Source organism: Neurospora tetrasperma, assembly GCF_000213175.1.
Source record: "Neurospora tetrasperma FGSC 2508 unplaced genomic scaffold NEUTE1scaffold_1, whole genome shotgun sequence".
Lineage (NCBI taxonomy): Eukaryota > Fungi > Ascomycota > Sordariomycetes > Sordariales > Sordariaceae > Neurospora > Neurospora tetrasperma.
The window spans coordinates 3,989,546-4,005,233 of record NW_009799099.1 but is presented as its reverse complement, the minus strand read 5'-3'; the positions used below and the strand labels follow the sequence as shown (position 1 = coordinate 4,005,233).

General features: G+C 51.9%; 6 protein-coding genes across 6 annotated transcripts; 5 read left to right on the top strand and 1 right to left on the bottom strand.

Annotated features, from left to right (window-relative positions):
* Positions 1 to 568: 568 nt before the first annotated feature.
* NEUTE1DRAFT_127871 (uncharacterized protein) lies at positions 569 to 3,186 on the top strand (the record flags this gene model as incomplete). Its single annotated transcript, XM_009849992.1, has 6 exons — positions 569 to 605; positions 686 to 756; positions 800 to 964; positions 1,002 to 1,103; positions 1,318 to 1,381; positions 1,669 to 3,186. The coding sequence occupies 6 exons, from the start codon at positions 569 to 571 to the stop codon at positions 2,868 to 2,870; spliced, it is 1,641 nt and encodes a 546-aa protein (XP_009848294.1).
* Positions 3,187 to 3,724: 538 nt separating this feature from the next.
* On the top strand, positions 3,725 to 5,819 carry NEUTE1DRAFT_58317 (uncharacterized protein; the record flags this gene model as incomplete). The annotated part of the gene is made up of 4 exons (XM_009849049.1): positions 3,725 to 3,799; positions 3,909 to 3,991; positions 4,089 to 4,366; positions 4,426 to 5,819. The coding sequence occupies 4 exons, from the start codon at positions 3,786 to 3,788 to the stop codon at positions 5,395 to 5,397; spliced, it is 1,347 nt and encodes a 448-aa protein (XP_009847351.1).
* Positions 5,820 to 6,312: 493 nt separating this feature from the next.
* Positions 6,313 to 7,343, top strand: NEUTE1DRAFT_120217 (uncharacterized protein; the record flags this gene model as incomplete). Its single annotated transcript, XM_009849991.1, has 2 exons — positions 6,313 to 6,863; positions 6,916 to 7,343. 2 exons carry the CDS (start codon positions 6,313 to 6,315, stop codon positions 7,310 to 7,312), a joined length of 948 nt encoding a protein of 315 aa, XP_009848293.1.
* A 559-nt stretch (positions 7,344 to 7,902) lies between these two features.
* NEUTE1DRAFT_36903 (uncharacterized protein) lies at positions 7,903 to 9,215 on the top strand (the record flags this gene model as incomplete). Its single annotated transcript, XM_009848872.1, has 8 exons — positions 7,903 to 7,927; positions 8,034 to 8,124; positions 8,227 to 8,298; positions 8,355 to 8,388; positions 8,455 to 8,668; positions 8,743 to 8,834; positions 8,879 to 9,061; positions 9,129 to 9,215. 8 exons carry the CDS (start codon positions 7,903 to 7,905, stop codon positions 9,213 to 9,215), a joined length of 798 nt encoding a protein of 265 aa, XP_009847174.1.
* Positions 9,216 to 10,308: 1,093 nt separating this feature from the next.
* NEUTE1DRAFT_76993 (uncharacterized protein) lies at positions 10,309 to 11,731 on the top strand (the record flags this gene model as incomplete). Its single annotated transcript, XM_009849990.1, has 4 exons — positions 10,309 to 10,410; positions 10,502 to 10,698; positions 10,806 to 11,270; positions 11,374 to 11,731. The coding sequence occupies 4 exons, from the start codon at positions 10,408 to 10,410 to the stop codon at positions 11,729 to 11,731; spliced, it is 1,023 nt and encodes a 340-aa protein (XP_009848292.1).
* Positions 11,732 to 12,262: 531 nt separating this feature from the next.
* NEUTE1DRAFT_127867 (uncharacterized protein) lies at positions 12,263 to 15,011 on the bottom strand (the record flags this gene model as incomplete). Its single annotated transcript, XM_009849989.1, has 6 exons — positions 12,263 to 13,395; positions 13,482 to 13,618; positions 13,660 to 13,858; positions 13,909 to 14,069; positions 14,123 to 14,475; positions 14,688 to 15,011. The coding sequence occupies 6 exons, from the start codon at positions 15,009 to 15,011 to the stop codon at positions 12,263 to 12,265; spliced, it is 2,307 nt and encodes a 768-aa protein (XP_009848291.1).
* Between the last annotated feature and the right edge of the window lie 677 nt (positions 15,012 to 15,688).

Genomic DNA, 15,688 nt, shown 5'->3' with positions numbered 1-15,688 from the left:
ATGCAGTATGCAGTTATGCAGCTGTAGCTGGGAATTAATTCAGCCAGCGAAATCCTATGCACTAACTAGCGTATATGCAGTACCTGGAGGATGCAGTTGCAGGGGATTCTACTGTACACTACGTACTACCAAATTAATCCTGTACATCACCACGTCCTCACTTTTGCTGCGGGTTTTCTCCTCCACTTCAGACGGCCATCCCGCCGTGCCCGCCTGGCTCATGTCACCATGGCTCCCACCTCACTATGACCGAAATGAGGGCATGAGGGGCGGTTAGTTTTGCAAAGTCAGCATGATCCTCGCCCCGTGTAGCTACGGGCAACATGCTCCTGCTCGGTCCGGCATTGTCCATTCTGCCCGAGGAGTCCAAGCTGATATACTAAGTATCTGTATCTGCACAGTGGTATCATCGAGGCTTAAAACCGTATGCAAGCTCGCAGTGCCTTGCACATGCTCACGGCCTGACAGCAGTGGAATCATTCGTTACTTTGTCGCACATTGCACTCGGCTGACAGGCTAGAGAACTTCACCCAAAGGCTTTGGGTTCGTCGCTGTGTATCATCACAAAATGCTCGTTGAAGCAGCGGGTACGACGGGGACGGCAAGTAAGACATCTGAATAACGAATTCGTCTTCAACCGTTGCGAACGGCAGACCAATGTAATTTGAGCATCGGTATCCGTCAGATCCTCCGAGTATCTGCCTCATGGGACCCCTGTCCAAGCCACCGACTCAGCTCAACCCCATTTCTGCTTCAGTAGGTACGTATTTCGCATATTCACTGACGCCAAGCATGCCAGGATAAGAGTACCAAAGAATGGCTCGAGACACCACCATGGAGATGGGGTGCTGGAGAGTGGAGGCGGTTTCTTTCCGCTTCATTGCTCCGCTTGACCGCCCACCACCACCACCACCCATCTGGAACCTCCGCCCACTGCTATCGTGCACCACAAGACGTCGACACTGTGTGTGCCTGACAAATGGCCAATTGCGGCAGCACAGTGTATCCGCCATGGTACAAACTCCAATGCCGTCCTCAATGGGCTAGCCAGCCATGACCCACTAACGCAGCAGCAAAGTACGAAGGTACAAGCCCCACAATATGTACGTTCTTTAACACGCAACCCAAGAATCCACGACGAGGAGCCGCCCTTTTTCCCCTTGCAACCCCGTACACTCCATTCAACGGAGCCGTCTCTCAGAAGCACTTCGGATTACCATTGCCCGTCAATATCTCCATCCGGCTTTGCAGTTTGCGTCTACCTTGCCCATCATACCCTGCAGTTGAAGCCGAAACCCTTTCTTTCTTTTCTTCAAGGTTATCCAGGCTGAACCATCCCTGCGCGCACATATGACGCAGGCTACCCAAGCCAAAGTCATGGGTAAGCTTCCGTTGAGCCCCGTCGACGCGGAGTCTTGCACACGACGGGATTCACTTACATGCCTGAGCGCCCCATCGGCTGTCTTGTTGTTGTTTCCTTTCGGCGCCAATATGGTCAGATTGTCTCTTCAAACTAGGTTTGATCCATCCAACCGCTTCCAACTTCCATCTCCATCTCGGTTCCTCGGCCGGGGCCCAAGTGTCTTGCATGGTTTCCATACTGTCACTGCTCTCACTTCCTTCTCACTTCATATACCTCGTCTATCGTCACTTGGAAAGTTGACCAAGCTTCCTTCAACAAGCAAGACTTTTCATACACTTTACCCATCTATCTCTCTTTGCAAAACTTCAAGATGATGCCGTTACTGGTTAACAAAAATAACAACAACAACAACAACAACAACTTCAACATGGGTTTACCCTATCAGGCCCCAATGTTCAGCACCAACATGATGGAGACACCTCTTGATAAAGCGTCACAACAATACATCGCTGCTCATACACGAAACATGTCGAGGGGTTACGGTGGACAGAGGACGAACACTTCGATGCGGATAACGAAGCCCAGCAGCGCCAGCACCAGCCCCCGCTATCCGTTTTCGCAGTCCAAGAGGAAGACTTTGATCGGTGATGGGTTTCAGAATCTCTATACTCAACCTGCCGCGGCGGCGTATCTCCCCACACCTGCGGCTGAATTCCCGGTCGAGTTCATGTACGACCCGGAGACGAAGCCAACGACGACAGCACGACCAGTTAGCTGGCACCCCTCGTCGCAACAGGTGGCATATTCCCAGCCTTACCCTCAGGAGTCCACGATGGCCTTTGCTCCCTACCCATCCTATCCAGACTTTGGCGCTTGCACACAGTTTCAGCAACTGCCCCCAACCCCAAGCGTGTACTCCGGCTCCAACTCGCCATGCTCGGCGTCCTTCTCCCCGCTCACACTTCCATACCCCGGCGTCGATTTTCAGCAATCACAGCATCAGTATGCCTCGCCGGGGACTCAGCTCTACCAACCGGCTCCAGAATCACCCCAAAGCATGGCTGGCATGACCGGCGATCTTTCTTACGCTGCTTTCTCCAAGGCGGAAGGCAATGTCATGGGATGGACTTCCTATGCGCCGTCATCGAGCGGCTTGGACACATACACAGCGCCGCCTACCCCGAATAATTTCGAGCTGCCAGAGCAGTTCACCAACACCAAGATGGCCTCCGAAGAGCCTATTTCCTATGAGGCACCGGAAGACGACGGATCTGATGGCGAGATTCTGTACGGCATGGGACTGTACGACCCCCCCGAGACCAACGAGCCTGCCGACATGGACCTTCACCAGTCTACCGTCTTTTCACTTCTTGGAAACGCCGCAGTCTACGAGAAGCCCTCCGGCAAGGGTCTGAAGCTCGAGGACGCATGGGAGCCTCCTGCGAGCGACGATGAAGAGGACAATGAAGAGCAGGAAGATGACGAGGAGGAGGAAGAGGAAGACTAAGACTTACGATTATGACACTTTCATGATGATATATTGAGAAGAAGCATTATACCGGCGACGGTTTGGGATACGCATAGCATTTACGGGACGGATTCCTAGAAAGGGGTATGGGCTGGAAGCCCTATCGAAGATGCATCGACACATCAGGAATGTGTGGCTAGGCGTTTTGGTTTGCGTTTTTTTCCTTGTTTTGTTTAGGAGACAAAGATACCCACCTCTGCAAATAAATACATGCACATATTTGAACAACATGCGATCTCAGTGTTCTTGATTCATACCACCCATCATCTCTCATTCCTTGGCCGCCGTGCATGCCTGTAAATGTGATGTCTTGCTGAGTGTTCATATTACCTCTCATCGTGAGCTTGTTGGGACGCCCCTGAATCAAGCAAAGAGTGATGAATAAGCGGCCAGCCGTCAGGGGGAAGTGAGTTCCAGTCCCTGTTTGCGGTTTGCTAGTAATTTGCACTACCCATCAGTTGACAGCTGTCAAGAGTGACTGGCGACTAGCGAGACTGTACTGTAAAGTCCGGCAGGCAAGTTGGTTTCGCTACCCCGCCAATGAGTGCTTGGCGCCAATTGGAACGACACCAATGCGCCTTGGGTGCCCCTCGTTTGAGGTCAGGAAAAAAAAAAAAAAAATGGATGAAAGCGACTGACCAGAAGCCGTTATCGGCCGGAGCTCCACCAATTGCATCTCCAACCGCGAGCGATGAAGTGCGAGTCAAGTCTAGATATCGGTTGTTAGCGGACAAGGACGGCAATAACACAATCGAAGTCACCTATTGCCGGCTTGAGAGCATGCAAGTGTGGGGGATCTGATTCTGATTCTTTCTCTCCTCCGGATTTAACCTGACAAACACCAAAACACTGCGTCTGATTCACCTCAGCTTGCAGATATCACAAGTCGCAAAGATGGCTTCCCAACAGTAATGCCATCCCCCTTACCCCCCTTACATACATCTCCCCCGCCATCCTGCCCTCACCTCGGGCAACCGCAAGAGCTGGGGATGCTGACCTCAAGTTTCATGTTTTCAGCAAGGTTCTCATGCTTGGCGCTGGCTTCGTCACCCGCCCTACTCTCGACGTCCTCAGCGAAGCTGGCATTCCCGTCACCGTCGGTACGTCAACAGTCAATCATATCAATGCACCTCTTGTTCGACTGTCCGAAACGAAACTACGGGCATTTAGGCTGACATTTGCGCTTGTGTGCGACAGCCTGCCGTACTCTTGCCTCTGCTCAGAAGCTCTCTGAGGGTGTCAAGAACGCCACCCCCATCTCCCTCGATGTCACCAACGATGAGGCTCTCGATGCTGAGGTCGCCAAGCATGACCTTGTCATCAGCTTGATCCCTTATACCTTCCATGCCACCGTCATTAAGTCGGCTATTCGCCAGAAGAAGCACGTCGTTACCACTAGCTACGTCTCTCCCGCTATGATGGAGCTCGATGCTGAGGCCAAGGCCGCCGGCATTACCGTCATGAACGAGATTGGTGTAAGTCCATGACATATCAAATGTTTCGAAGCTTTCAATCATACTAAGTCGCTCGGCAGCTCGATCCCGGTATCGACCACTTGTACGCCATTAAGACCATCGATGAGGTCCACCAGGCCGGCGGCAAGATTCTCTCTTTCCTGTCCTACTGCGGTGGTCTCCCCGCCCCCGAGGACTCCGACAACCCGCTCGGTTACAAGTTCTCCTGGTCTTCTCGCGGTGTCTTGCTCGCTCTCCGCAACGCGGGCAAGTGGTGGCAGGATGGCAAGATCGTCGAGGTTGAGGGCAAGGACCTCATGAAGATGGCCAAGCCCTACTTCATCTACCCCGGCTACGCTTTCGTCGCCTACCCTAACCGCGACTCTACCATTTACAAGGAGCGCTACAACATTCCCGAGGCTCAGACCGTCATTCGTGGCACTCTCCGTTACCAGGGCTTCCCTCAGTTCATCAAGACTCTCGTCGACATCGGTTTCCTTGACGACACTGCGCGCGAGAGCCTGAGCAAGCAGACCCCCTGGAAGGAGGCCACCAAGGAGATCGTCGGTGCTGCTTCTTCCAGCCAGGCCGACCTCGAGGCCGCCATCCTCTCCAAGGCCACCTTCGAGTCCGCCGAGGACCAGAAGCGTATCCTCAGCGGGCTCCGCTGGATCGGTCTCTTCTCTGATGAGACCATCACCCCCCGCGGCAACCCTCTCGACACCCTCTGCGCCACTCTTGAGCAGAAGATGCAGTTCGAGGAGGGCGAGCGCGACTTGGTCATGCTCCAGCACAAGTTCGAGATTGAGCACGCCGATGGCTCCCGCGAGACCCGCACCTCGACCCTCGTCGAGTACGGTGACCCCAAGGGCTACTCTGCCATGGCCAAGACCGTCGGTGTTCCTTGCGCCGTCGCTGTTAAGCAGGTCCTGAGCGGCCAGATCTCTGGCAAGGGCGTTCTGGCTCCTATGAGCACCGACATCACCGAGCCCTTGATGAAGGAGCTCCACGAGAAGTACGGTATTACCATGATCGAGAAGACCATCTCCTAAGCTCAATGCGAAATTCTTGATGGACTGGAAGATGATGAAGAGAAGAAGAGTACTCTTTGACTAGGACGCCGAGTTTAAAATACCATGAGCGAAGCAACTGGACGCAAAGGGGGTGTTTATCCCCGATCGGACATGGAGTAGATCGAAGGCTGTGCAATGGCGGTGCTTCAGCGAAATACAAAGATACCAAATAGATCCAGGGTTGAAAAAAGGAGGAAAGGGGAGGGAACTCGCCCGGAAAGGTACAGATGGCTCATGAAGGTGGCATGTCCAACCCCCCAGTTCATGGGGAGGCATGCCATCATACCGTAGTGGGCTATGAGGGCATGTAGGCATGGATTTAGGTAGTTGTACGAATCGACACCGCATGTTGAAGCCCTTATGAATTTCCGTCCCGCAATGCGAATTATTTGTTCGAATGACGCTGGAACCGTTCAAATAAGCCTGATAAGGTTGTGATACCCATCATGGTTGTCTCTTGAAGTGATTTGAGAAATATGGCGGTCGTGAGGCCTCGGGTACGCAGAGCTGTAGAGTTCAAAACGTGATCCAAGAAAACGGTGCAATTGAAAAATTGTTTGGGAGGTCCGTGTCCGACACAAAACAAGCATTTTTCCACCACCACCGCGGAAACCAAAACAACCGATCAAGATATGATAAGGAGAGAGAAATGTTCATACAACTGATTCGCACCGGCTTCCAATTTCATTGTGGTGCTTATGGATGAGCTTCATATTTCATATCATATGAGAAAATTCTACTGCCACGCGATTCCGCCAACTCAAATTTCATCCTGACCGCAAAGCTTGAGACTCAGTGAACCAAACCAAAACCCGGACAGGATCCTGTGATCGAGACAACGCCAAAGTACCATCACAACAACCACTACCGAATTTCAAGGGAGCAAAAGAGGAAATGGTTCAATATATCTTCACACCCTGGCGCGACCGCCGCGAACTCCTCGCCGTTCGCCGGCAATTTTACCCGCACCAGTACGGAAGCCAGGCAGCATCACAACCCCAACAACTGTCACAAAGAGGAGGAGCAGGAGCAGGAGCAGGAGCCAAACGAGGACGTGCAGCACAAAATACCCAGCGCACCACTCGAAAACGGGCAAGAACCGATGACGCTGCCATTTCCTCCGAAACAGAGAAGGAGGATAACAATGACCGACAAAACCGACATGGAGACGAACGCCGCCTAGCCGTCGCCCGCGTCTCCATGTGGATGCAGCGCGGCAACTGTCCACACATGGTCGAGTCAACTGCCCTGCTCATGGCCGCGATTCTTAGTGATGAAGAGCAAACCGGCATCGCTGGCAGCTCGGGCACTGCTAGTTCTTACGGTACTTTAGGCAGGGGCATGGTTAAAAGGGAAATGGATGTGGATGGGTTCAGTGGCAGCGGGATTGGGGTCATGAGTTCAAGCTATGCGGTTAGGGCGGCTTATTCTGCTGCTTTTAGTCGGTAAGGGTTCTCCTCGCTATTCCCTCACCTACCAATAATTATACTAATGAAGAGCAACATTGAAAAGCTTCGTGACAGGCCTCCTGGACTCCCACCAAGATAAACAGCGCAAGATGTCCATGTACGGCGTCGCCAAGAGCGTTGGATTACCGGCGACTTTTGTCGAACTCAGACATCAGGCTACGCATGAGCAGTTGCCGAGTTTGACGAGGTTGAGGACCGCGGCGAAGAAGGGGCTGGAGTGGATTTGGGATTATTATTGGAAGCATTTGCCGGAGGTTGAGGATGAGACGAAGGAGGAGGAGGGTGGGGATGATGTTATCATGTTGGATGAAGGTGATGAGCAGGATGAGAAAGATGAGGATGGTGAGGATGATGAGGACGATGAGGGACCGGCGTGGCGGTTGTATGATGAGGGGTGGGTGCCTAAGCCTATTGGTGTTGTTTAGGAGTTGATGATGGTTGCTAGAGGGATATCACGATGTTTTCATCCGTCGGCGTCTTCAATCGCGATGTTCGGGTGATATTCACCTGTTCGCATACAGCTGTCCATGTACTGGTGCGAATTACTTGTACTACTAATTGTCTGACATGGACAGTTTCCCTCCTAGAAGCGGAGTATAGCATGCTGTCCCCGCGTGCATTCTGCCGAGCGAACTTATCCAGTGATAACGTCATACAGGCACTAACGCACTTCAACTCTCCCTAAACCGCATCTAAGCATTTCGCAAAAGCTACATTTGAGACTGCAATTGTTTATCAGCAAAGGTGGAGGTGAACGGAACGGTGCGTTAGTAAGCCGTTGTCTCCAACATTGACAAATGCAAGAGTGAGCTAACACTGAGCTTTGGGAGCTTCACTGCGGGGTGCAGACCATCAAACAAACAGCTTTGCATCTATGAACGCCTTCATCGGCAGAACATTTCTAGCTCCACGACACGTCTATAGACAGGTGAAAAAGACTTTCCCAATCCTTTTGATCGATGAACCTCGAGTGCTGACTTCAACAAAACTCCAGTTCGCTGCCACACATCGCAAAATGCATATCAAGTCGATTCCTATGTGTATGTTCTCTTCCATCCAGCCTCATCAAGCTCATCGGTTCTTGTTGGACGTCCCTGTTGTCCTGAAGCTCGAAATCCTTAAAACGTGTCCTGCTAATGAAATGAGCAGGGACGGGTAGTAGTGACAACTATGCCTACCTCGTTGTCGACGACAAGTCCAAGGACGCCGTCATCATCGATCCCGCGCATCCTGAGGAGTGAGTCCTACACCAGCGCGCTCCAAGACCCAAATATGCGTCTTTCAACCTTCGGGGTGGACAGGTATACTGACAGGAAGTTCCGGTTTGACGGACGTAAAGGGTCGCCCCCGTCTTGAAGAAGGCCATCGATGATGGATCTATCAAGCTCACAGCCATTGTGAACACCCACCAGTGAGTTGCCTTCCTTCGCCGATCTCAGCATAATACATAGCTAACACTACTTTCAGCCATTGGGACCACGCCGGCGGAAACACCAAGCTTGTAAGCTCCCTCTTCCATTTCCCTCTTCACTATCCTCAAAGCAAATGTTCACTCACATGTATACAGCGCACTGCTCTCGGCCTCCCCAACCTCGAAATCATCGGCGGCAAGGACTGCGAGAAGGTGAACAAGGTTCCGGCCCACGGCCAAGGTTTCAACATCGGCAATATCGCCGTCAAGGCTCTGCATACGCCTTGCCACACACAGGATAGCATTTGCTGGTTCATGCAGGATGGGGACGACAAGGTCGTCTTTACTGGTGATACGCTTTTCCACGGAGGTATGTTTTTTTTTTCTGTCCCTGGTCTATTGTTGATGTCGGTTGGGCTTGGGTCTCTGACATGGCCATTGTAGGCTGCGGTCGCTTCTTCGAAGGAAATGGAGCGGAGATGCACAAGGCTTTGAACGAGACGCTTGCTTCTTTGCCGGATGAGACTCGTGTCTTCGTAAGTCCAGAGTCCCCTACCTCGATGTTTGGATAACACAGTAGTATCTGACATATCCAATGAAGCCCGGTCACGAATACACCAAGTCCAACGCCAAGTTCTGCATGTCGGTATTGCAAAGCGAGGCCGTCAAGGCTCTCCAAGCTTTTGCGGAGAAGCACCGGGAAACGCAGGGCAAGTTCACCATTGGTGACGAGAAGAAGCACAATGTGTTTATGAGGCCTCATGTGAGTTACACTCTTCCACGGCGAACGGCCATGATGGAAGGTTGCAACTGACCTTGTCGTTTGATAGGACCCTGAGATCCAGAAGGCTACGGGCGAGACTGACCCGGTGGCTGTCATTACGAAGTTGAGGGAGATGAAGAACAACTTTAAATGAGCGTTGGGTCAGGCAAATCATAATAAATGACAGCAGATCCAAGACTGTCTCTCCTCTTCGTCTTTCATCCGTAAAGACTGTGATGATCGACCCCAGATGGAATCTGCACGAGGCAAATGATCAAGTAACAATTTCACAGGAGCCGTCAAATGGGCTAAAATGGCAAGAGGTCATTCAAGGCGCAATCATGCTCGTCCTACAGCACCGGGCACGCCAACGAATTCTACAGATTGCACAACATTGAATTGTGACAATAGGACATGTATCCGCAAGCACATACCATCAGGACCCGTGACGGGCAGACAGGATGATTCATGACTTGACGGAGGGTGGCCATTTGAAGGAATGAACCAGCCGTACATTTATTCTTGCTTCATTGTCCACACTTGCGCGCCGTGGGGTTATTTTGAAGGCGACAAGCTCTAGCATAATGATGAAGCTGCGTATTTTGGGCAAGGGTTTTGTGTTGTAAAATGGGGGTATGTGAAGAAACTAAGAAGAAAATGGGATGGATGGATTGGGTATTATCATAAAGCTTCATCGCTCTCTTTCACTCTCGCTGTGTGAAGAAAGGCAAGAGTAGGCAACCGAGGGGGCCGACTTGACTTGGCCCGCGTACTCTTCTGTCCTTCTTTCAACAGACAGCGAGAGGGAGCAGTCCAGCTTTATGATGGACAAAGTATGGTATCATCAAAGAAACAGCATCCGAGCCGTTCATGGAGAAAATCGGTGACAATGGATGTGGTGATGTTGCTGTCGCTTTTTTGTTTGATGAAACGGATGTTTCGGGGAGAAAGCAAAAAATCCGATGAGTTTTCGGCAGACTTTTATCATGGCGATTTCCGGTGGATACGCCCTTTTTCAGGTGGAAGTGAGAATTCCAAGTGGGGACACGTTCTTTGAGCGGTGCTGTGGTGCCCGCGTACACGTGACCAGGCGTCTTCGACACTGCAAACGGCATCCACCCCTGCGTGTGTTAGCGGCAACTGGATGGCTCCACTTCATCAGACAAGTCCAGCAACTCGTTGCGCGCGCCGCATATGCGCATCATCGTTACCATCGTCATCGTCGCCGCCGCCGTCGCAGAAATCGTACGAATTCCAATTGTGATTGAGTCGCGTGCTGTCGCCCGGTTACATTACACCTTATACGACAATTGATTGAGCGAAGTAAACATTAAATACGAAACAAAATGGTAAACCACCGCACATATGCCAACTTTTTCTTCTCCCTTACGTAGTGTAATAGCAAGCACGCTGACCTCATCCCAACTTGCAATACCTCAGCCTCCTTCAAAGCGCAAAGCGACGACAGCCTCTTCATCCAAAGTCGGCGGGCTGCGCCAATCGAAATTAGCCAAAGAGAACAACATCACCGCCCAAGAAGAAGCCGAGATCAAAGAAGCATTCAGTCTCTTCGCCGAGCCAATGGATGGCGAGAAGGAAGGAGTGATTCCAATAGGAGATGTCAGACGGGCAATGATGTACGTATACACTTTCACTCTTCCCTGTCCTCTTCTGTATTTTTCTTTCCTCTAATTCCTCCCCGGCCGAATTGGACTAGACTAACAAACTCACCCAAAAACAACAGCGCCCTAGGAATCCCCCCCAAATCTAATTCCGAACTCCGCGAATTCACTTCCATCCTCGATCCAGAAGACGAAGGGTTTGCCACGTATCCTTCCTTCCTCGCCATTTGCGCCATCAAGCTGTCGTCACGGGACCGCACAAGCGAAGCGCATATGCGCGAGGTGGACGAGGCGTTTGCTTTGTTTGTTGGTCGCTCGGCACAAGAGATTGCACGGCTACATGACGATCACAATGACGACGATGATGATTACGGACAATATGAGGAGGAAGAGGTAGACGGAAAAGAAAAAGAAGAGCCGGTGATAACCCTAGCCCACCTTAAAAGGGTCGCGGCTGTGTTGAAGGAGAATGTCAGTGAGGAGTTGTTGAGGGATATGATACTGGAGGCGAACGGTGGCGCGGGAGTGGGGAAGGGGGTGAGGAGGGAGGAGTTTGATGGGGTCATGAGGAGAGCGGGGGTTTGGAGGTGAGAAGGGTGGGAAGGTAGATGGATGAAGGATTTTCTGGACCGCTTGGGAACAGGTACGGGAAACGGCCGGGCTGGGTTGGATTGGACTGGGCTGGGCTAGGCTCGATGATGCCTTTCCCGTATCCTGCGGTATCCGAGAACGAGAAGACAGCGGCGACTGGAAACTAGGGACTGAAGCCGACCACCACCTGCTGCGGCATGACCCCAGTCTGCATGCAAATCGCTCTCGCGCCACAGGGCTAGAGACTTGGGCTGGACGCCTGGCTGGATTGGAATGCCACATTCCATATCTTGAACTGTTCAGACGACCGCAGGGCAAGAGACTAGATGGGGATCCCGTGGTACTTTCAGCATGCCTGCAGTCTCGTCACGGGATCATACCGCCCAGAGTGTTGAAAAGCAGGCTCAAAAACCGAGCAAAGGGCCAAACACTCGAGCCGAGTGAGGGAAGCCGGTGACTTCGGGTCGACGGGATATTTTGGACCAAGGCCTGTCTTCTCTAAGGAAGACGAAGGTTGATGTTTGAGGGAAGAGGATTGCTGGGAGTCAGTGGGAAGCAAGAGCACAAGACCGCGTCAAGGGGGTAAAGCACGAGAAGCTCTTGGCCAGTGAGACACGCACGAAATTACGAAACAGAGGGCCAACCTCTTGCGCAATTGTAAATACTGAACAATAAGTATAATGCAAGCTATGACAACATTGCCATACGTTCTCATCATTCATGATACGTTTCTAACTCAAATAAATGGTACATATGGTACAGCTTCCCTCGGTGTGCCAGCAAACTGGAGAAGGATATAAACAAATGAACAAAAAGAAGAGAACAGAAAGCGAAGAGACAGTGAAGTCTAGGTATATAGCCCAAATGACAAACCCTATAACGCCATGCGAAAACAAAGAAAGTAAAGCCTTTAGGTCTTTGTGCCGGACCATTAGGCATATTGGACACAAGTCGTCTCAGTTACGTCGAATTTCAATCGTCACAGATCTCAGTCTCTCTTAGCTTGTATTGTGATGTCGTGTCGGTTCTTCACGGGGGTATACCTCGCACTCGACAACAATTCCATGCCATCAGCTACCGGGCTTCGAGGACTAGGTAGTTTTGCCTTAGTAGGTGTTGTAGGTGAATACGTCTTGGCACTAAGCGTCACCACTTCTTCAGCTGAGCCTGTTGGCGAGTAAACCTTTGGACTAAGAGTCTCCAACTTCCTCTCAGCCGGTTCTGTTGGCGTATAGACCTTCGAACTGAGCAACACGGGCTCCTCCGCCGGACTTTTCGGATCATAGACAGTCGGGCTGAGCGTCTCGAGCTGTTCGTGGCCCTCCTCGGGCTTTGGGTTCATCGAATCCCTCGACGGGAATTCTCTGTCGATAGGCGTATCAAAGTCCGTTATCAGTCGAGGAGGCTGTTTCCTTTCTGGTTTCATCGTGTCCTTCTGATTGTGCTTTGGGCAACTGATGGTGTGAACGTCGGTACCTGGGCTCAAGAGTGGAGACACGTCCTCAACTGATGAGAGACGCAGACCGATTTGGACTGTTGCTGATGAACACAGTGAAGAGTTCCGTCGGTGTCCACGGGCGGCGAGGAAGCCCATTGATGGTGGCGGTTTGAGGGTATCGGCGTCCGCAAGTTGGGAGGCAGCTGGTGCATATGTTATGGATGGTAGTGGGGTGGCAGATGGTCTTGTGGTCGGTGGGCGGATCGGGAAGAGCGAGTAGGACTCTTTTCGCATGTGGCTGGCGGCAGAGGGTGTCTGCGCGTGCTGTGGTATCGTTGGTGCACGGAAAAGAAAGGTTGGTGTTGTGGGGCTGTTTTCTGCTTTGTCTTTGGCCGTCCTTAGTAGACTTGCGTTGCTGCCCATGCGGCGAACTTGTCCGGGGCTCGTCACCGGTCGCATGATGTGACTGTCGAAGTCCAGTCCACCGGACTCGTAGCGTTCAGTCTTATTGTACCCTTCCCTTCGATTCTCGTAATCGGCATCCTTGTTCTTCGGACCGATCGTGGATATAGTGTTTGATTTCAAGAACAGGTATAGGCCTCCCGTCATCAATCCCGAGATATTGGCGACGACAGTAGTTACCATAGACAAGTTGAGAGCGTGCCTTCGTTGGCCATCAAAAGCTATGACGTAAAAGTATGGGATCATGAATGCCTAGGGAGGTGTGAGTATAGCTGCAGAGCTGGATGGTTATGGCAGACAGACTTACCTCCGATATGATCGCTAGTGTCATATAATAAACCATCCTTGAAGCCGCAGCTCTCTCGACGAGAGCGATCTTGTTGCTCCGGTGCAACCTCACGAAGATGACCACGACGCAAACCAAGAGCAGACCAGAAATGCCCACTAAAAGACCAAAGCACCAGACTGAATAGTGTGCAACAAACCAGAACAGCGAAGTAAGGCAAAAATTGGACGAACGGTCGAAAATGGCCAGCAATAAGTTCAAAAGCAGAAGCAGGACAACCACGGAAAGGCAGATTGTCACGTTCCACCTCCCTCGCGGAGCAAATGGCTTCTTTAGCAGGCTCCTTATTGTGACTTCAAGTCCGAACACTAACTGGATGTATGGAACGATGAAAACAGCTGGAGATGGTTAGACCTCATCACATATTCTTGACGCCATTTGAGCTTACCAGGAAGCATGAACACAGCAATCAAGGTGCATCCGGATCCGAAGAGCGAGCCGAGTCCCGTTGACTGAGCAACGGCGAATGTGATGCCCTGGACAACAATACCGACTGATAGGATAAGTGGAAACGCTTCGGTCGCGGGCACAAAGGAGAAGCCATTCCGACTAGGGATGCGTAAGCACATAACAAGTGACGGACTGCTCCATGCCAACCTTACCTGAACCTAAACCTCTTATTCTCCCTCTTCTCGCGATGGTAGGTATCGACCAGAATTCCAACAGCTGTCGCAAAAGCTGCAATGGTGTTGAAAGAGGCCAAGATGACGGTGGATGTTCTGATGGATTTGGCGGCGGCAAACCGGAATTGGGTGAAGGTCTGTGAATCCGCCGGGTTCGTCGCCGACTGAAGCATGCCATAGCCTGCCCGGCTCGAATCACTTTCCGACGTCCATCGTGTGTCGACCCGCGACTCTAACCACCCGCCTCCTCCATCCAAAGCGTTAAATGGCGACATCGGGATGGTTGTAAGGCAATCACAAGGTTGGCGATGGCGGTAAGCCGCAACAGTGGCCTCGGACCGGTCGTCGTCAGGTCATCAAAGCCAACTCGTGGATTTGCTGACTCGTAGTTGGTTTGACCAAGGTGGGATGGATGGGGGAGAAAACATGGGATGGAAGAGTAGCTCAAGCATACCATGGTAAGTCAAAGGCTTGTGAGCACGCTTTGAATATAGACAGGGGGATACCGCACGTGGAGGTTGACCGTGGATGGGACGAAACAAACCCGGAATTCTTGAATACCAAAATGACATCCGGGCCATTCCAGAAACACATAGCGTTGATAGAGTAGCCTAGGGCATATCGAAACCGCACGGGTGAGTCCGGGCTGGAAATGGATTCCCGGACGGACAGAAGAGAGTCCGTTCATGGAGCATGGGTTCATCGAAGGCAGAACCAGCCCAGGCCGTGTTCTTCCACAGGCGACCGTCATGGACTGGATTTGAGAATAGTGAGCAGAATGTTTTGTTTCTCGGCCACCGGAGACATTGGGCCCACACATCTGAAGCCGTTGAGACTCCTCAAAAGCTTGCACTTGCAGGCCAACCATGTGTTCCGGTAAAGTCTTCCAACGTCCAGCTCAAGCTGGGTAGGTAGGTATACTACGAGCACATAAGCTTGCCCGTATCTCTAGTGATCATCTGGAACACGGCCCAACAGATGACAAACAATTTGACCAGCAAATCGAGGGCTCGAAAGCGCTCATGCCGAGTCCGATGACACCCGTGGACAAGCATCACCGCCGAGCCAGCAAGGCTATTGTCTGGGGTTCCCGGGACGACGACGGAAAGGCTCAGATCCGGTGTGAGATCGTGGCCAAATGCAACGAGAACTCCAGGTCAGCGACAAGTCATCTGGGTCCGAGGAGGCGAGTTGGGCGTGTGGGAGCATGGTAGATGCCGTTTTCGTTACAAGGGTGAAGTTCAAACTTGAGGCAGTTTTGGAACAGAAGAGCCCCTCGACTGACTCCAACGTCCCCTACCTATCGCCAAGCTTGAGGTCTGTGCGTCTAAGGCCTAAATGTGGAATCTTTCTAGGTACCAAAACCAGGGACGTCCAGGGGCACTAACACAACCCTAGGGGGCCCAGAACGTACCTCACTTCAAAAAGGGGTCCGTCCCTGCGGAGATCAAACCAGATGAACCCCCACACGACAAGAGGAATCCAACATCGTGGGAAATTCTCTCTCAAGACTTGGCTCTATCATGACTGCGACGGCTCGTATAC